This window comes from Rhamphochromis longiceps, linkage group LG9 (assembly GCF_057381845.1).
Source record: "Rhamphochromis longiceps isolate RC_006_pf linkage group LG9, R_longiceps_female_GT1.1, whole genome shotgun sequence".
NCBI classification, from domain to species: Eukaryota; Metazoa; Chordata; class Actinopteri; order Cichliformes; family Cichlidae; genus Rhamphochromis; species Rhamphochromis longiceps.
This window is the reverse complement of record NC_140565.1, coordinates 24582346-24603279: the sequence shown is the minus strand read 5'-3', so window position 1 is coordinate 24603279 and position 20934 is coordinate 24582346. Positions and strand designations below refer to the sequence as shown.

The 20934-nt window shown below is 43.5% G+C and overlaps 1 protein-coding gene across 7 annotated transcripts in view; it reads right to left on the bottom strand.

The window, feature by feature from the left end:
- The window catches only part of slc4a2b (solute carrier family 4 member 2b), a 60725-nt gene that overhangs the window by 22824 nt on the left and 16967 nt on the right, over positions 1-20934 (bottom strand). For all 7 annotated transcript variants that reach the window (XM_085418988.1, XM_085418991.1, XM_085418987.1 and 4 more), the window contains one exon: positions 17029-17200. In XM_085418988.1, the coding sequence (XP_085275114.1) occupies positions 17029-17088 (60 nt within the window). In that variant the 5' untranslated portion in view covers positions 17089-17200. The remainder of the gene's footprint in view (positions 1-17028; positions 17201-20934) is intronic.

Here is a 20934-nt window from a genome sequence, read left to right as displayed (position 1 = left end):
TTGCTTGTTTTAATCAATTTTAAATCATGCTTTTTATTTGTTCTTGTTTCTAATGTCTCTGTAAAGCACTTTGAATCACCTTGTTGTTGAATTGTGCTATACAAATAAACTTGCCTTGCCTTGTATGTGAGGCTGGATACTGAAGGAGTGTTCATAGCTGCACCGTGCTGTTCTCTTCAAGGAATTACCATTCCACTGCTTTGATAGCACTTTAAAGCATATACCTAAGGTTAGAGCATTTAATATTAATTCAGTGCCAACTGAGTCATGTGTGATTCAGCGAATTTCAGTTATTTACCCACATTAAGGCCTGTTTATCTTAGGCTCAGCTCTTTTGTGTTGGTGCAACCTGACAGGAGCCCATCCACTCGCGTTACATATAAAATGTTATAACGCAAGTTAAATCATCAGTCAAGCAGAAGTTAACACCAAGATAAAAGTAGCGAGGTAGTGGCTGGATTTCATCTTTACTTTTTGCGGATGATGTCATTCTGTTTGCTTCAACAGGTGGTGACCTCCAGCTTGCACCGGAGCAGTTTGTGGTCAAGTATGAGACGTCGAGAATGAGATTCAGCACCTCCAAGTCCGAGATGATGGTTCTCAGCTGGAAAAGGGTGGCGTGCCCTCTCCTGGTCAGGGGAACGTTTCTACCCCAGGTGGAGGGGTTTAAGTATCGGGGTCTTTTTCATGAGTGAGGGGAGAGTGAAGCGTGAGCCACAGAAAGGAGTTTCCTTTAGAAGTGTCCTGGACTGTGTTAAACTTGATTTGGACTTCTTTGGGAAATCTGATTTATGACGAAACCAGAAGTCACTCTTGACCCTACACCGCAACTCTCCACGCCATTCACACCGTTGTGAGCTGCATCAGTCTGATGTGTAGTTGCATTTCTCAGGAGGTGCACATCAAAGGTTATAGCATAAGGTTAAAATGAATTCACAATTACATTGTAAATTACATCATAGATTTGCCTTCGAAGCATGAGTCACGCATTAGAAATAGGGTGAGGAGGGCTGTCTGTGTCAAAAGGAGCCAGTTGAGGTGGTTTGGGCATCTGACTAGGATGCCTCCTGGACAATTCCTAGGCATGTATTTCAAGTATTTCCTACTGGAAACAGGTCCTGGGAAAGACCTAGGACTCTGAAGATATTATCTCTCTCAGCTGGCTTGGGAACAACTTTGTATCCCCCTGGATGAGCTGGAAGACGTGGCCAGGGCGAGCAAAGTCTGCCTGAGCTGATCCCACATATGCAGCAAAAGAAATATGGATGGATAATTTTAAAAGGGGCATGTCTAGTTAGCTTTTCCTCAAAAAATATATATTTTGTTAAAAGCGATTTTCAAATAGCTAACAGGGTTTATCAAATACTGTATTTGCCAATTTTAAAACCTTTATCCACTTGTGAAAGATTTCCTTTCAACATTAGTTTACTGTATCTGCCGCACTAAGACTGCTGAAACATGTAATGCATCCATTTTTAATGCAGGTTTTAGTAAGTGGCATGCATGTGCAGAGACTGTTGTAGAAAGAAACCAACACTCAGCATGTGGAGGCTGCAGGAGATTATTTGTGTGGTGAGGCAGTCGCAAATCCTCCACAGTCAGCACTTGGAAGCAAAGTGGAGGCGGGGGTGCAGACACTGTAGTGATCATGTCGTGCATCATGGCTGATGTGTCGCTGTATTAACTCATATCTTTAAAGTAAATCAACTGCAAGGAAATCCCAGTGCAGATTGTGCTCAGTTTTCCAGAACAGTGTGTGAAAGCAGAAGAGTTGTAACCCAGGTTTTACCTCAGCCAAATTTCTATTACAAACATTGATTTCAACAACCTTCCTGTTGCATCATGCATTAAAAAAGGCCATGTTTAAAGTTTTGCTTTTCCCAGCCATCAGTCTGACGCAATTTGGTAGTATACACAGCCTGGGGTCGTGTTTCTACGCCTCATTTTATTTTAAAATGTCCAACTGACAAACTCAGTTTACAAACCTAAGTGAGATGAGTCACATACAGAGGGAGTCAGATACACGTCACAGGAAGAATGAAGCTAGAATGATATATAATAATTTTTTTTTAAAAAGTGTGAAAGAGGAGGTAGTGCAAACCACAGAGGGCTGATCCCAATCATGGACGACCAACAGCTCACTGAAAGAGTTCACTGAAAGATCAAAGTTCAATGCCGCAAAGACAAAGTGTGCATTTCAATCTCAACGTGAAGTTCAAGGGTGAGACTCCCTAAAAGGAATCAAAGAGGGGGGCGTGATTACGATTGTGAAATAGTCAACAGGCAAAGAATATTTTTATTTTAACCTCCAACAAGAGGCCATCTATCCTGTTTAAAGCTGATTTTTTAAGATTTTTGTAGCATCCCTTAACATAACAATTGGAATCACGTGTACCATGTTTATAAAGCTCTACATACTAAAACCTGTAAAGCGGGAATGGAACCTCGTGAGAAATGCCACAGTCGTGGAGGGCAGCACCAATAAGCTGAAATAATTCTACTCAGTAGAAGTTTTCTCTCCTTATTAGCTTATTGATGCCGTTCTCCACAACAGTCCCAGTTAGGGCTGCTCGATTATGGCAAAAATGATAATCACGATTATTTTCACTGAAATTGAGATCACGATTATTTGACGATATTTATTTAACCCTTTAAGACCTACTATAGAACCAAGTCCACCAGAGCTTATATTATTTTTATTTATTTATTTTTTACATGCTGTAGTGCCATTTATGGGAGCATTTCAAGTTGCTATACATCAATACAACTGTTATAGCCCATATTTTAATAATATGTATGCATTAAGTCCATAGTAATTACATAAATTGCAAAAAAGTGCAATAAACTACAAAAAAAATTGAAAATCGCTTTTGTTTTGTTTACATATATTTCTACTTGGAGAAATTTAAGAGGTTTATCCCTCAAAACTTTAAATACAATAAAGTTGCAAAAAATAGTTTCCCACCACAGGAAATTTATTTTGAGTGTCTTCATAGTTTTATTTTGGAGATACAGCAATTTTTATATACTGCAGGAAAAACAAAAAACAATCCTATGATGCAAATTTGCAAAGAAAACAGCATGTGCATCATTTTACTGTGGGAAGTGTTACGAACAGCTGATAGGAACGGCAAAGCGTGTTTCTGGAATATTATGTTTTTGTTCATGCAAGCGCTTTTTATGCAATTTTTGCAAAGCTATATGTGGAACGAAACCGTGACCGAGGACAAGCTGATGGCATCAGATGTAAGTACAACTCCTCCGGTTTCATATGCAAAACAAATTATTGCGCTAGCTTACACGGTTCAGGTTCTACAGGGATTTAAAAATAGTTACGCAAAACGGAGCGTGCTGCTCTGACCGGCTTTAAAGGGTTAACAATGACCTTAAAATAATAATATAAAATGGTGTGCAACACCACTGAAGTTTTTTTTTTTTAAACTCTCTTTTCAACCAACGGCAGTCACTCTCCAAATAACTTCTGCTTAGCTTTCCGGGCTTCCCTCGGGTCCTCTTAATCAGCGGTCTCCACCCTTTTTTGCGCCACGGACCGGTTTATGCCCGACAATATTTTCACGGACCGGCCTTTAAGGTGTCGCGGATAAACGAGGGAGGGGCTAATAATCGGCTCAGTCATTTTTAATGATCGTTGAAAGCCCAGATCGTAATCGTGATTTAAATTCGATTAATTGAGCAGCCCTAGTCCCAGTGTCAGTTAAGTGTAACATTTCCCATTAAAAAACAAAGTTTAATAGTCTAAACCTGCAGTTCTCAAAATCACTGATGACAAATTTTACGTCACTTAAACTAAAGTGGACCCAACGAGGCTCACAGACGTGTAAACTATAACAACTATTACAGGGGAGAAAATAAAGGATCCTCCCCAATAATTCTAACACTGACTCAGCTAATTTGCTAATGTGGACTGATTAAGCCATTTCTCCATGTACTCTGTTTACATTCCTAATAAGGTGACCTACGCAGCAGCAGGGGCAGAAGGAAGCATGTGTTGCACCCCGAGAGAATGGAGTGAGTTAGCTTAGGGTCACCAACCAGCAGATGTTCTGTAAGAAACCGTGACTTCAGAGTTTCATTTCCAAGGAGAGAAGCAGAGGTGTGGACTCGAGTCACATGACTTGGACTCGAGTCAGACTCGAGTCATTAATTTTATGACTTTAGACTTGACTTGAAAAAATGTTCTAAGACTTGTGACTTGACTTGGACTTTTACACCAATGACTTGGGACTTGAATTGGACTTGAACCGGTTTACTTGAAAAGACTTGATATTTTACCCCAAATATAAAATTTAACATGCATATTATATAGAGATTGAAAATGTGACGTCATTCACGGGTAGAACCGCAAAGGATTCTGGGAACTCGTGGCAAGCGGTACTAGTGTAACAGTGTTTATATGGTATTATTCCACTTGCCACAAATATCAGTGCAATGGGGAAACAGCGCCCCCCCTCTCGGTGTGGCTGGTTAGGTGAGGCTGGCTGCAGTAATCGCTGCCAGTCTGCCGTAGCCATACGAGAGGTGAGTTGTATTGTTCCGCACACGATATAGCCAAGTAGTACAGACACATAAAACATGTTTGATTAGCTGATGAGCACCGAGTGTAATAAGTGCTTAGTGGACACATGTCCAACACCAGTTTTATGTACTTTTCATTTGTTTATTAATGTGTGAAACTGTATGCTAAAGCGGAATGCTAATGGATGCTCTGCCGTAGTGTGCTGTGCGGAGTGGTGTGTGGCGAGCCATTTGCACTGATACAACACCGTTGTTTCCATTCAGGTACATCACTTGTTGTTGCTGTTATTTTATTGTATACTAAAAATTGTAATATGGCTGCAGTAATCGCGGCCAGTCTGCCGTAGCCATACGAGAGTGTGCTGTGCGGAGTGGTGTGTGGCGAGCCATTTGCACTGATACAACACCGTTGTTTCCATTCAGGAAATAAAGTGGCAACGATCGATCAGAGACTCCTTGTCTTTTTAAAAACACAACACAACGCAGAGTCGAGGAGTCTGTTTGGGCCGAACTGTTGCAGCGGGATGAAGCAGAAACCGGTTACACTGGTGCCGTGACCCCAGCTCCTGCAATCCTGCGACCGCAACGGGGGCCGTCTACTTCCTGGAAGGTGGAAAAGTCGCGGGAGACTGGCTTTTCTTAGTCCCGCCATTTTCTGCGTTCTTTAGAGACATCGGGGCGGGGCTCTCTGTGTTTCTTTTTTTTGGAGAGTTAAATAGAAAAAAAAGGGAGGGACACATTGAGCCATGGCAGATTTCCCCAGTTTTGGCAGGGGAAGGGGGGCAGTTGGTTTTACCCCTCTGCATTCATTTGGCAGAGGCAGATCAAGGTTGCTGACAGCCCCAGTTTCCTCCACACCTAAGCCTGTCCTTGCTGAGTTAAATGAAAACCCTATTGATGGGAACTGTGATAATCTACAAAATGCTGGATCAGAAACCAGTCCCACAAAAGAGGACCTTTTTGCAGAGATTGCAACGCAAATTGGGTTTTCTATTGGGGAAAGCATTGCCTCTTGTCTTGAATCTCGGTTGGGCTCTGGAGTGGGAAACAGTGTTGTTGGGTCTGCCAATAATGTGTTATCTGAACCCTTACTATTGAATGTGATTGTAAAGTCTGATGTTAAAGAACCTGTGTGTTTTAGAGGGGATGGCTGTGATTCATGCAGTGTTCAGGAATGGGAGGAAATGATGATGACTTTTTTTAAGAGAAGAGGGGTACCAGTTGCTGAACAAGCTGATGATGTGCTGAGTAAACTGCTGGGGAGGGCACGAGAAATAGTCAAGGTGGGCATACGTAGTAAGCCATCTGTGTGTCTTGAGAGGGGCCCAGAGCCCATTTTTGAGATCTTAAAGCAGCACTTCAGTGACACTGCCTGTTCAAGCATGCCTTTAGCTGATTTTTATGCAACACTACCCAACTCAGGTGAAACACCGTTTGATTACTGGCTCAGGTTGAACAGAGCCATGGAGGTGACTGAAGACTGTCTGAAGAGACAAAATAAGTCCTTTGCATATCTGACAAAAGAGCTGACTGCTATGTTTATCCGCTACTGTCCAGACTCAGAACTGTCTCTTATTTTCAAGTGCAAGCCCCTGCAGCAGTGGACGGTTGCTGATGTGCACGAGAAATTGCTGGAGCATGGCAAGGACCGGAAGTGCACCCCTCAGTTTAGTGCAGTCAGTGCCTTGAGTTTTCAGCAACAGGAGGTGAGTCCTAATGTGCAGCAGGCGACAGGCAACAGTAAGTGTATTACACCATCACCAACCTCTCCCTCAGCATCACTTCCTGGCCTTCATGCAAAACCACCTACTGATCGTCTTGATCATGTGATAGCCCTGTTGGAGAAAGTCCTGGAGGGACAGCCTCGACAAGCAAAGCTGCCTGCTAAGGATGATGTAAGGGTCCCCCGTAACCAAACACACAAAATTGTGCCTTGCGTGATTTGTGGTGACACTGAACACTCTACGTATCACCACTGTAGAGCCCATCAGCTATGTTTCATCTGCCATGCTGGCGACCACACACGGGCTCAATGCCCCAGGGCCGTGTCTGTCAGAGTGAGGGGGCCTGACTCAGCCACCCAGCAGCTGGGAAACTAGATGGCCTACATGTGGAGGGGGCAAGTGTTAGGCCTGAAATCGCCCCCAAAGAGGATGATTTTGATGATTTAGAATCTGTATTACACACTGTTTGTGAGGAGCGCCAGCTTGGCCGGAGACCCGTTCTTCAGAACACACACAGACTAAAACAGCATGATGAGCTGTTCTATGAAAATGTGACCCTGGGTGGCAAAGTGTCTGTTAAAGCCATGCTTGACAGTGGCTCTATGGCCTGCACCCTCAGCACCAATATGATGCCCCAACTATTACATCATGCAGTGCTGCAGACCCCCACCTTGCAACCCACGGATGTCGTCCTGATTGGCTGTGGTGGTTCGAGGACTGTTCCATCAGGTGTGTGTGACATTACGGTGGAGATATATGGCTGTAAAGTTGTTGTGCCAATGTTGGTGATTGCAGGGCAGAGTGAGGACCTCATTTTGGGCAGCAACCTAATGAGGTATCTGAGTAATCGCCTGAGGGAAGAGGGACATTTAGGAGAGGAATGCAGCAAGACCCTGAGTGTGGGGGAACAGATTAATAAAAATCTGCTGAGTTCAATGTCAGGAGTGGTGGCCCCAGGGCATGTTGGTGATAAGATCGGAACTGTCAAGCTAAAGAGAGCTGTAACATTAGAGCCCTTGACAGAACACCTTGTTTGGGGCAGGCTGGAGCTAATGGATAACGGGGCAGTGGGCAGTGCTGTCGTTGTAGAGCCCACCGGGTCAAGGTCTGGACCGAGGTCAGTTATGGTTGGGAGAACTGTAGCGCATCTAAACAGTGATGGGTGGCTCCCTGTGAAAGTGCTGAACCCCTTTGACAAGCCGATAACACTGAAACGGAACATGAAGTTGGCTGACGTGTCCCCCTGTGCAGCAGTGGAGAACTTCAGCCCCACTGGCTCCTACTTGCAACAGAACATGCAACAGTCTACTGGCTCAGCTTGGTGCCATGATGAGCAGAGTCTAGTCACTGATGTTTCCACTCTGCCAGATGATTCACCCTCACAGGAGGTGACAAGTGGTTGTAGCCCCTTACATGCAGTGCTGCAAAATCTGGGGCTGTCTGATATCGACATTGATTCATGTGCAGTTTCGCCGGCTGGCAAAGAAAAACTGGTTGGCCTTATAGCCCAGTTTGAGTCTATCTTCTCGAGAGACAAGCTGGATTGTGGCAAGGCTAATGGCTGCCTACATCGAATTCGAGTTGTGGACGACAAGCCATTCCGGTTGCCATGCCGACGTGTGCCACCGACTCATTATGAAAAACTAAGACAGGCTCTGAATGACATGGAGGAACGGGAAATAATTCGGAAGTCTTGCAGTGAGTTTGCATCACCCCTGGTGTTAGTTTGGAAGAAGTCCGGTGAGTTGAGAATCTGTAACGACTTTCGCTGGCTTAATGCTAGAACTGTCAAAGATGCTCACCCACTCCCACATCCGGCTGACGCACTGGCTGCTTTGGGAGGGAACGGATTGTTCTCCACAATGGACCTGACTTCGGGTTATTATAATGTGGAGGTGCATGAAGAGGATCGTAAGTACACGGCATTTACGTCTCCATTTGGGTTGTACGAATATAATCGTATGCCACAAGGACTGTGCAATAGTCCGGCCACCTTCATGAGGATGATGCTAGGCATTTTTGGGGATCAGAACTTCCTCAGTGTGCTGTGTTATCTTGACGATGTTCTGGTTTTTGCCCCGACAGAAGAATTGGCACTGGAGCGTTTGCATATGGTGTTCCAGAGACTCCAGGTTCACAACCTTAAGTTGGCTCCAAAGAAGTGCCATTTCCTGAGACAGTCTGTGAAATTCCTGGGGCACATTGTAAATGCTGATGGGATACAGTCAGACCCTGACAAAATAGCATCCATTACATCCCTTGCAGAGGCAGACCTTATGGAAGCGGGTTTGAGTGTCCCATCCCAACAGAAGGTCCGCTCATTTTTGGGGATGGTAATGTTCTACCAACAATTTATTGAGAACTGCTCATCCATCGCAAAACCTCTGTTTCGGCTGACATCTGGGGATAAAGGCCCTCGTGGTTCACGGCGAAAGCACCGGCTGGTGCGTAAAAAGCTGTGTGAGGAGGACTGGACGGATGAATGCAGGGCAGCTTTCAATGAGCTGAAGCAGGCCTTGTTGGATCGAGTGCTCCTGGCCCATCCTAATTTTGAGGAGCCCTTTTTGCTCTCTGTTGATGCCTCCAGCAGTGGCCTTGGTGCCGTGTTGTCGCAAGTTCCTTCTGGAGCTTCTACATCAAGACCGATCGCCTTTGCCAGTAAGACACTCAATCATGCACAGTCCAAGTACCCAGCGCATAGGCTGGAGTTCTTTGCATTGAAGTGGGCGGTGTGCGACAAGTTCCATCACTGGTTGAGGGGTCATCAGTTTACCGTATGGACGGATAATAACCCTCTCACCTACATACTTTCTAAGCCAAGACTGGATGCATGTGAACAGAGGTGGATCGCAAAGCTAGCGCCTTTTCAGTTTGACATAAAGTACATTCCTGGTCCTAAAAATGTGGTGGCTGACGCGCTGAGCAGGGAGCCCTTCGTGCACCCCAGGGCCTCCCACCGGTTGATAAGGGTTCCATATAATGAACTTCTGGCAGAGGCAGAGGCAGTTGCCACTGGTGGGGTTCAGGAGGCCTTCAGATGGACTGTTCACTCAGCTGATAAGGCCTCAAGCAATGACCAGCCTGTTGTTTCGCAGTGCACGGCTGTTGCACAGACAGGAATGCTGACATCTTCTGAGGTGGGAGCTGTCTTCCAGGCCCATAGTGAACATGAGTTCAGGGTGTGGCCACATGCTCTCCTTCTGCCCCAATGCTCTCAGAATGTACTTACGCCAAACCAGTCTGACTCTGAACCCTTCTCGCATGATGACCTAGTGGGACACCAGCGGCGTGATGATGTGCTGTGCAGAGTGATCTCCTATGTGGAAAGGGGACGGAGACCCTCGAGGAGGGAGCGGGCAAGTGAACCGGTTGATACGAAGAGATTTCTAAGGGCTTGGGACAAGTTAACTGTGAGGGATGGTGTGCTGTATCGAGTCTCCAAGAATCCCGTCTCAAAGACAAAGACTCATCTGTATGTTGTTCCGCCAACCTTGCGGCTCGCTGTACTGAAAGGCGTCCATGATGAAGCCGGTCACCAGGGACAACAAAGAACACTTTATCTGGCCAGGCATAGATTCTACTGGCCTGGTATGGCCAAGCATGTGTCAGAGTATGTACGGTGCTGCAGAAGGTGTGTTGTTAGCAAGTCGCCTGAGCCAGAGGCGAGAGCACCTTTGGAGAATATCAGAACATCAGAGCCCCTTGAACTGGTCTGCATAGATTTTTGGTCTGCGGAGGATTCAGCGAACAAATCCGTGGATGTGCTTGTGGTCACAGACCACTTTACTAAGATGGCTCAGGCCTTCCTATGCCCCAATCAGTCTGCCAAGGCGGTGGCACACCAACTCTGGCATAACTACTTCTGCATCTACGGCTTTCCGAAACGCCTTCACTCGGATCAAGGAGCTAATTTTGAGAGTGTGCTCATTGCCGAGCTATTGAATGTGGCAGGTGTCCAGAAGTCTCACACGACCCCATACCATCCGATGGGAAACGGCTCCTGCGAGAGGATGAACCGTACCTTGGGCAACATGATTCGTGCATTACCCCCAAGAGCCAAGCAAAGGTGGCCTGAGGCACTGAAAGCTCTCACATTCGCCTATAACTGCACAGTCCATGAGACAACTGGCTATGCGCCATTTCTGCTGATGTTTGGCAGAGTGCCAAGACTGCCGATCGATGTGATCTTTGGCTCTGTTATTGAGCACCAAGACATCATGAACTATGATCGATATGTCCAGACATTGAGGAGGGACCTCAAAGAAGCCATGGATTTGGCGCAGGAGGTGGCACGCAAAAATTTGAAGCGTCACACGGACCTCTACAACCGGAAAGTGCGGGGAGCCCCAGTAGAGATTGGTGATCGCGTCCTTTTGGCCAACAAAAAGGGACGTGGCAAAAGAAAACTTGCTGATCGCTGGGAGAGTGTTGTCTATACAGTTTTTGACAAAAATGAAGAGAGTCACACCTTTAAGCTGATGGATGATTCCACAGGGCAAGTGAAAGTTGTGCATCGCAACCTGATAATGCCAGTGAACTTCCTCCCTCTCAGTGGTGCTTCAGTTCAGGATGATGGAGATGAGCTTTCTGAGTCTGGCTCGCTGATGATTGGATGCGACGGAGAAGCTGTCTGCAACTCATCAGTGGGCACGGCTGAATACAGGACGAGAGCTTGGGTGTCTGACTTACCGTCTGCAGTGTCCAGTGGCTCGCTGATGACAGGGGTTACTCAACCAGAAGGCAGCATGGTGGATCAAGAGCTTGCCTGTACCAGTGTTCCCCCTGTTGACACTGAGGAGCAGGTGGATGCCACCTCTGGTGTTCAACATTCTGACCTGCTTATGTCTGTGGCCCCAGTTGCAGCCTCCTCTGTTTTGGAGTTGGCAGCCATTACTGACGGTGACCAGGACAATGAAGCTGCTACTGAGGGTCATGTCTTAACCACAGTTGTTCTGCCCAACGCAGACCCGATTGATGTTAGCAGGGTGGTGGGGACCCGTGCTAGATCGAGAGTGGGACGGTTACTTAAGCCTGTTTCCAGGTTGATTGAAATGATGCATCAGAGACCTGTTAAAGTGTAAATATTGTTGATAACTGTGAGTTGATTCTATTGTTGTGGAAGTGGGACTTTCATCTTTAGAACTGAAACTGATCATTTGTCGTTGATTTTTCTGTGTCAGAGTGGCGTACAGTTGTGATGTGATGAAATATGTAACTGGCATATTTTGTTCTTTTTTTTGGAAGGGGTCTGGCCAACTTCTTCTTCTACTTCCTTTGGGGATAGTCCTCTGACTGAATTTTCTTTGTGACTGTACGACCTGGTATTACTGAACAGATTTATCACATGTTGATAGCTATGGATTAGCTATTGGATTTTTTTTTATCTTGTTCTTTTTTTTGAGGATTATTGGGTTTTTGTCCTCTGTTTGTGTTATGGTGACTGTGGTGTACCTGGTTTTTTTGAGTTTTTTTTTTTTTTGTGGTGTTTGTTTATTTGAGTGTGCAAGTGGAATTCAGCAGGGGGGAATGTAACAGTGTTTATATGGTATTATTCCACTTGCCACAAATATCAGTGCAATGGGGAAACAGCGCCCCCCCTCTCGGTGTGGCTGGTTAGGTGAGGCTGGCTGCAGTAATCGCTGCCAGTCTGCCGTAGCCATACGAGAGGTGAGTTGTATTGTTCCGCACACGATATAGCCAAGTAGTACAGACACATAAAACATGTTTGATTAGCTGATGAGCACCGAGTGTAATAAGTGCTTAGTGGACACATGTCCAACACCAGTTTTATGTACTTTTCATTTGTTTATTAATGTGTGAAACTGTATGCTAAAGCGGAATGCTAATGGATGCTCTGCCGTAGTGTGCTGTGCGGAGTGGTGTGTGGCGAGCCATTTGCACTGATACAACACCGTTGTTTCCATTCAGGTACATCACTTGTTGTTGCTGTTATTTTATTGTATACTAAAAATTGTAATATGGCTGCAGTAATCGCGGCCAGTCTGCCGTAGCCATACGAGAGTGTGCTGTGCGGAGTGGTGTGTGGCGAGCCATTTGCACTGATACAACACCGTTGTTTCCATTCAGGAAATAAAGTGGCAACGATCGATCAGAGACTCCTTGTCTTTTTAAAAACACAACACAACGCAGAGTCGAGGAGTCTGTTTGGGCCGAACTGTTGCAGCGGGATGAAGCAGAAACCGGTTACACTAGCGCACGCAGGCTTTCAATTAAAATCAGTCACACAGCGATAAAAAGAAACACAAAAATGTCAAGAAGCCGTTGTATTATTAACTGCAATAGCCGGTCGCATGACAGCCACGGGAAGCCGACGGGTAAAGAGATCGGTTGTTATCGGATTACGTCGTTGAAGAGAAATTGTTCAAGCCATGTTTCCGAAGTAACAAAGATGCGACGGATGGCCTGGATTGCAGCCATTCAAAGATCAAATATAACGTCCCAGAACACTCCAGCTCACAGGTTAGTCTGCTCCAAGCATTTACACGAAGGTCAGTGTTTTTTAGTAGTTAATACGTCATTTTCATAACATAATTGGTGATATAGGTTACAAGCAAGTCTGGCGCTGAACAGAAATGGTCGCGCTATGCTCCTTTATTTATTGTGCATAAATAGTGAATTGTCCTGACACAATATTGCGTTTCGCTTCTGTTATTATGGTACATTGACAAAAACATATGCTTTTATTCACAGGATAAAACAGGTTTTTTGTATCACTAATTGCCCAGTACGATTACAGCATACAATATTGTTGTCACTGCTACATTTCTGTGATGCTACCAGAAATTATTTCCACTACTAATTAATTACCGTTGAGCTCAAAGGTCCTATTAATAAACGGTTAAGGAATGTATATTTATGACGACGATTTGTGAGACTGGTAAACTTATGATACGTACGATGGTCTTTCGTTCTACACGGTGCGTTTCAAGGTCCTGCACCCATCTGTCAGTAAACTGTACCTGGGCTTGTTGCAGTGACCGGAAGTTACTAAACTTCATGAGTGTGTGCACTCACTCCAAGAACCGTATGATTATAAATATGCATATAAATATGCTAAGATGAGATAGCTGACTTCATCTAACTAGCAAATGTTGTCCAGGCTACGTTGGTGATACAGTTTTTTTTAATGTGTATGATATTTTTGTCATGCGATTTTAAAGCCGGTCCTACAACCGCATCCAAGAATAACATGCGGCTTATCTCAGAACTGTCGGTGAAAATTATTCTTGGAGCTAGGTTTAATTGAGCTGCATTTTAAAGAGGTGCAATTTCACAATTTGTGTATATTTTCTAAGTTCACTATTTTGTCATGTGTTGAGAAAAACACAGATTTTAAAATTACATGGTCTAATATTTACATTTAGCATATAACTGCAACATTATTTTTTCGTTTTTTTTTTTTAAAGACTCGAAAGGACTTGAAATTCAAAATTTCAGACTTGTGACTTGACTCGGACTTTTACACCAGTGACTTGAGACTCGACTCTGACTTGCCTGACATTACTTGAGACTTGACTTGAGACTTGAGGATAAAGACTTGAGACTTACTTGAGACTTGCAAAACAATGACTTGGTCCCACCTCTGGAGAGAAGTAACAGAGAATACTGCCACAACACTTGCCCCGTTATTTTTTGTAGGAAGTTCATTTCCTTGTTTGCTTTGCAATTTAACAGTTAACTCGTTGTGGTTTGGTTACAACCACTGAAGAAAAAAAAAAAAAAAAATCTCTGTAAGCCCCTGTGAAGAAAACCCATAATCTCACTGCTGACCATCAGAGGAGTGACTATGTGCAACTACTCGCGCATTAAGATGACATAAGGAAGTAATTATTAACTTCTATTTCTGCAGCTTAAGGAGAAAAGGAAATGAGCTACTGGGCATAGAAAAAAAAACCCCTCAAGAACAAGACTGAACATTAAACAGCTGCAGGGGTCGTGCTGAGGTTAGGTTTACCTTAAGAAGCAAAGTCAGACAACATTTGGAACAATCTCTGTTCGGGGAAAGATAACATCAAGCCAAAATGTCACACAAACAGCCTAAGCACAAAGGCGACAAACTCACCTTATACAGGAAGTCCATCAAATGACATTACAGGCGTTTTTGCGATGTGAACCTCAGAGACAGTTTTGGTTTTTCTGTATCAAGGTAGTGCTGGCTCCTTTCCTAGAAGGCAACGCGTTTCCATTTCAGTTTGCCTCAGTCACGTGACCAGGGCAGATCTTCACGGCAGGAAGACGACAACCACTGACATTAGTTTCAAAATGTCAGCACATAAAATCCAGAGTGGAGTAACTGACCACTCCTTGACCACCCACACACACACACACACACAGCTCAGGCGTTAATCATTTACCCAGAATTTTTTTTATCTTTGTGCTACCAACTGGCAAATCTCATCACAGCCAAAAGAAATTATGGATCACAGGCTCAGTTGACTGCCATAAACCTACTAAGTACAAACACAATAAAGACATGCAGAGTGCTGTAAATGAACACAGGAGCTCTGCCCTTTGCACCATGTTCTTCATAGCAACTAATGCCTTTGGTATTATACACAAACTGAATATCTGTGCATCTAAAAGCACTGTATTAGGAATTTACTGCTTCTAAATAAACAGCATTTTACCTTTTTCGCTTTGTCAGGAACAGAAAGTTTATTTAGTTATTATCATTATTATTATTTAGTTATGATTTTGATCAAGGGAATAATCTGATCCTGAAGTGCTGATTAGATGTGAGCTGTGCAGGATGTAAGATAAACAGTCATACGCAAAGCTATGCATCCATCTATCCACAGCGGGGTGTAATATTAGTCAGATGACTTCATTTAAATGCTTAAATGAAGCAGCAGCACAAACATGGTTGAGAGGTCCAGTTCACTGACTGGCAAAGGTTGCCCAAGTCGGCATGCCTGTCAATCGAAGCAGCAACATCCCTAAATTTAAGCCTTAGTAGCATAACTCAAGGAAGAGTTGGATATAATTAAATAAATAAAAAATCCGCCCATTACAGTTGTAGAACTATTACCTCCAATCTCAAGGCCACACCTGGAAATGGGTGCAGTTCAATGAGTTGGTGCTCCAAGTTTCTCAGTGTCTTGTTAATGTGCAAGCAGGAGACTAACAGATTAGTGCAGCATCTGCACTGATGTGGATGCTGAATCAGTCTGTTGGGGTGGAGAGAGCCGAGTGTAAAAGTGAAACTGCAGATTTTTACCGATAAATCGACAGCTTTACTTTTGTGTTTTGATGTACGTTCCTACCCTCACCTATTGCCTCGAGCTGAGGGGAATGATTAAAAGAATGAGGCTGCAGAAACAAGCAGCGGAAATGATCTTCCTCTAAGGGCTGTCTGGGCCCTTAGAGACTCAGTCATTCAGGAGGAGCTCAGAGTAGAGCTGCTACTCCTCCACATCGAATGGAGCCAGCTGTGGTGACTGGACACCTCCTAGGTGAGGGGAAACAAGCACGTCCTGCAGGGAGGAGGCCCCTAGGCAAACCAAGGACATACAGTAGACATTGCATCTCTTAGCTGGCTTGGGAACACCTTGGAATATATATCTATATCTATCTCTCTATATCTGTATTTATCATTAGACATCTCAATAGATAGATCAGTAATTGCGTTTAGTGGATCGAATTTCATCTAAATGCTTCTAATTCTCTGCGTTAACTAGTGAGATTCGACTTCGAAGTGTGTATGCCTGGTGATTCAACCTTTGTCTAGTTCCCGAGTAGTTGCAACATTTGAAATGAAGTCCAAAGCTAGGCTCAAGGTGGGATTTCCTCGATTGGATCTGCCGTGAAAAACTGAAAACAACGGCAGAAGACGAACGTGTACTCTCAGTCAGTAGTGGCCTTCATGACTGGTTATTCAGAAATAAATGTTTTCCCATTTCTACCTAGCTGCACATATAATTCACAGTAAAGTTATCAAAAATATGGCTTGTCATTCTGGGAAAGAGAGCTCCTGGGAAAGGTGAGTAAATCAGTTAATAAAACCGCAATCCTGATATTTCCTGGTATGAAATTGAATGTATGCCTGGAATTTACAAACCATAGTCATAAACGGATCAGCTCTAGCAATATGAGAGTATTCACGGCTGGATTGTGATTATTTTCTGCTGCAGCAAGATAATCACGAGAGGACCTTGTTGAGAACCTCTGTGGAGGAATTCTGCTTTCTTTGGCCACTGACCAGCTGCCCTCAGGCCTTTGCCAGCCATGTTTATCAACTCGTGCTCCACCAGCAGCCTCGCAATCAACTCTCATTATGTGCCAATATTGTTTTCACTGTTTTCAACAACGTCAACTTCAAGAAAAGAGGAAGGAAACAGATTTAACTGTGTGCCTGCTGATATTTTCCAGTGCTGTAATAAGAGGGCGAGTTCAACAGGAGCTGCTCTCTGAGCGTTCCTGAACATTTTTATGTTGTAGTCAGAGCTGCTGTATGTTGGCAGAGAACTGGATGTTACTAGATCTGCACGGGAGGGAACATCACTGTCCAAAATACACACTCCAATACCAGAGAGGGCAGAGGAAGCTGATGCAGCATAAATCCAGCACAAGGAGAACTGATAGGAAAAGACCAAACTAAGGAAAGACTAAGTCCTGCCAATGTGTTTAGTTTAATGTGGTTTTAAATCAGAGCCACTATCTCATATCCTTTATCATGCAGCCAGTGATGGTGTAGCCTGACCTGATAGGGCAGGCTGAAGCTTTTGTGCATGTGGGCGTGCGTACTTACTCCGTGAATAACCGAAGCCACGGCGTCCGTAACCTGGCTGGGAGCATCGGGGTTGCTCATGGCTCTGCAGTAGAGTCGTTGCTGAAGAGGCGCTGGAAAGCTGGTTTAGACTGGTGTGGCTTTAGCCCTTCTCTTTCTCACTGGGACTCAGACAGCTTTTGGGCAGCATAACCTGGAGTCAGATGCAGATCAGGGAGTTAGATCACATGATGACAGATTTAAAACTTCAAGGTGAACAAGAGTGCAAAAGCCACCAAATACAAATCTAGAAAGAATAAGGACGAAGCTATCTTTGAGATTTAAACGAAAATTGTCAGCGTTACACTTTTTTTCAAGGTCAGACAGTGAACTGTCCTAGTCAATTAACCCCGGGGGGTGGGTGGGGTGGGGAGGCCCTTTTGTTTCTTCAGACTTAAACTGGTCACTTTTATGATGAAGAAAAATGTAATACATTATATTTGAGCCATAAAAAGGCAACAACTTCAGAGAACTACATTACATCTTTCTTTTCCTTTTTATTTGATTCTTGCCTTGAAGCCCTGCAGAGCTTCCCAACTACCATTCAAGGTCGTTGACCAATTCAGCTCGATAAGATAAGAGCCAGATAACATTAATGCTACTATGAAGAGGAGCCTTTGATAAGCGGCAGCACGTGCCTCAGCCAACCTCCGTCATTCCAGAGTCTCCGTCACGTATGGTACACATGTAATCATAGGTAGAGATTGTGTAAAATGTTATTGAAGGGGCTTTCGGTACAATACGTACAAAATTAATTGTATCTCTCATTAGATTTTCTTTTTCATTATTAAATCAAAAGTTGTGAAATGGTGTGGTTCTGACTTCTTCTGAGTGCACCCTGAATGTCCTTGGCTGTTGATGAAAGCAAGAAATTGAAGATGCCATCTTAAGCACCTGGGGAAAAAAAAAAAAAAAAAAAAAAATTCTCCCAATTAAACTTTAACTTACAGAACTCAATAAATGGGGGGGGGGGGGGGGGGGGGGTTACATTTTACAGTAAAATGTAACCATATTGTCAGGCTAAAAAGATCAACCGAAACTTTAGCCAAATTAAGCAAACTGGTTACTTTTGTATATATCAGGTACCCAAAGAGTCCTTAAACAATATTAAAGCAGCAGGAGGGCCCTCTGTGGGTTCATGTTCTGCCAAAGCTGGCTTTCTGACAGCATCTATCAAAGAAATGATAAGCCTCCTTGGTGCCTGAACGCAATCATATCACTGACCTCGTTCACAGTGAGCAATTTCATAGAGGTTTCTCTGAAGTACAATCAATGATATAAATTTTAATTTAAGAGGCAGACTTGAACTTTTGTTTGGACATGGATTTAGCAAAGATAGTACTTCACTGCACCAAATGTTAATTACATGCATAGTTTGAGATAATCCCATCCGTGCGGCAGTGGTAATAAAAGAGTCCGCCTGAGTTTGAGCTTTGGGCGTGCATGAAAATTACTTTCTCAGTAAACCTAGACCCCACCACAGTGGAGGAGGCAGAGCTGGCTACACAGGGATAAAGTTACCAAACCCTGGGATTCTGGGAGAAAACTATGGGAACCAGCTCATCCACCTAAGGGCACGTCTGTAATCATACCTTTAGGATAACAATAATGATCAGAAAAGGAAAACAATAATGACTGCAGTTGCCTTTTCGAGCAGGTAGGTTAAGAAACAACATGGTCCTCTGTCTGACATCAGGTACACTTAGAGGACTGAACAAAAGAAAACTGGTGGGTCCCTTGTGCAGGAACTGAAAAAGGCACTGATAAGTGCTGAGGTCAGCATGTTCCTTTTCCCACCTGGAAGAAATCCATCAGGTCTTCCAAGAGTCATCCACGAGTCTGGTACTTTGTAAAGAGTTTCTTAGATGAGGAGGATGGAATTTTTTTTCTTTATAAGCTTGAAAACTTTTCCGTGTTAGACTTAGTCACAGCCTTTAAATGTGCAAACACAAAGCTTTGGGAAATCTTTCCTTCAGGGAGGAAGTAAGTATGAAAACAGGAAGAAGGTAACAGCAACAGACAGATGCCTGTCAGTAGGAGCTGTAAACTTATAGAAAGAAATGGAACAAGTGGTTTCCAGATTTCTTTCTAGCAGCTGAAAAATAGGTCTGATCCACACATACACAAGTCCAAAGCTTCAAATGCAACCAAATTAGCTGAAATTTTAGTGCCATGTGTGTAAACTAAACAGAAGTCAAAGACGCACAGCAAATGTTGAAATTGTAAATTTTTTGTTTTGTTGAAAGGTATACTCTTACTTTGAAACCTATTAAAGCAACAGGTTTCATAAAAGGCTAAGTTAAGGCACCACCTCTTCTTTGAACAATACTTTTGGTAACTGAGGAAACTTTTTACCAGCCAATTTTCCCGTTATTGCTTAATATAGGACTCTAGCTAATTAGCTAGTCAGGCTTCCTTTGTATTATGTGCCAAAGGTTTTATTTTGGTGAAAGGTCAGTAAGCAGCAATGAGACTGATGACACATGCAGAATGTGGTTTGGCATTACCTTGTTGGAACGAGGAAGGCCTTCCCTGAAAAAGGCTTGTTTGAATGGCACCATACACCAATCCAAACCATGCAAATATAACATTAATGGACCCTTTACAGATATGCAAGGTAAACACACCACGTGCATTAACTAACCGCCATACTATAATGGATGCCGACCTTTCACGTGAATCTAATAACCTGCATGGTGCCTCTCCTCCTTAGCTCCAATGACTAGTCAAATTCTGAATTGCTCATTTTAAAAGCGCTCTAGCCACCTGGGAGCTTGTTTGGTTTGCATGGTAGTTGGATTTGTTGATGTGCTGCGTTCAACGAAAATAGCCTATGTGTTACTGAGCCTTTGCAGTTGTATCGACGGGCTTGTAGTGGTGAGCCTGGATTTATAGTAGGCCCAAAGACTTCATACTCAGAAACAATACTAAATTGCTTTAGCCTGAACTCTTTTCATCTGTATTTGTTAAAGACTCAGCCTTGTTTGAATGCCTTTTTTTGTGTAAATATAGCAAGTCTTGGTCAAAGGACAACGTCTAAAGCTTGGCTGGGAAAAAAATAACCTGGTGCAAAAATAAAATGAATAAAATCACATTTACATTTAAATGTAATTTATAAGTAATAAAAACATTTTAATGCATTTACGAAAAAAAAAAAAAAAAAAACTTCCACCTGACATCTAAATTTAAATGTCATTCTGCTTGACAGGTGCCCCGACTGGTAAGTGTTCAGTGTTTTATTAGCCTGTTACTGAGGACAGCTATGCATTGCACCCATAGAGATTACAGATGCAGATTGCTATATAGCCCTCTAGCTTCAGCTGATAAATGGCACTCCAGCCTTTCATCCATATAAGATAACTTTAAGAAAACAGTAAAGTTGAGCTTTCAACACCAATGAGTGACATCTTTCATGCCATCTGTGATTAAGACACTAGCCTAATCTTTTATGAAGTGACGTACAAAGATGATTTGTTTTTCATTCTAAGCATACAGATTAATAAAAAATAAAATCAATCACAGCTAACATTTTTCACCCAGATCTACCTCTCATACTTTTTATTATACAAGCACTGTGCCAACCAGGAGATTACCGCTTGAGAATTTAACATTTACACTTTTTCTTCAGCATGTGCAGCTTGACTGTGTCCCTAAGCATATAGCAATGTAATGGAAGACCACGATTATAAGTATCCCTGCAACAGATGGTCTGCCCCCCCAGAGACTACTGATGTCAGCATCATCCAGTCAATTTGGGATTACTTACTTATTAGAGAAGTCACTGCCCCAGCCTAAAAAAACAATAGAAATTAAGCCAGTTCTTCAAGATCCTCAAACAAATTAAGTACTTAATGCTTATGTCTGCCTATGGTTACCTTCAAAGGGGTC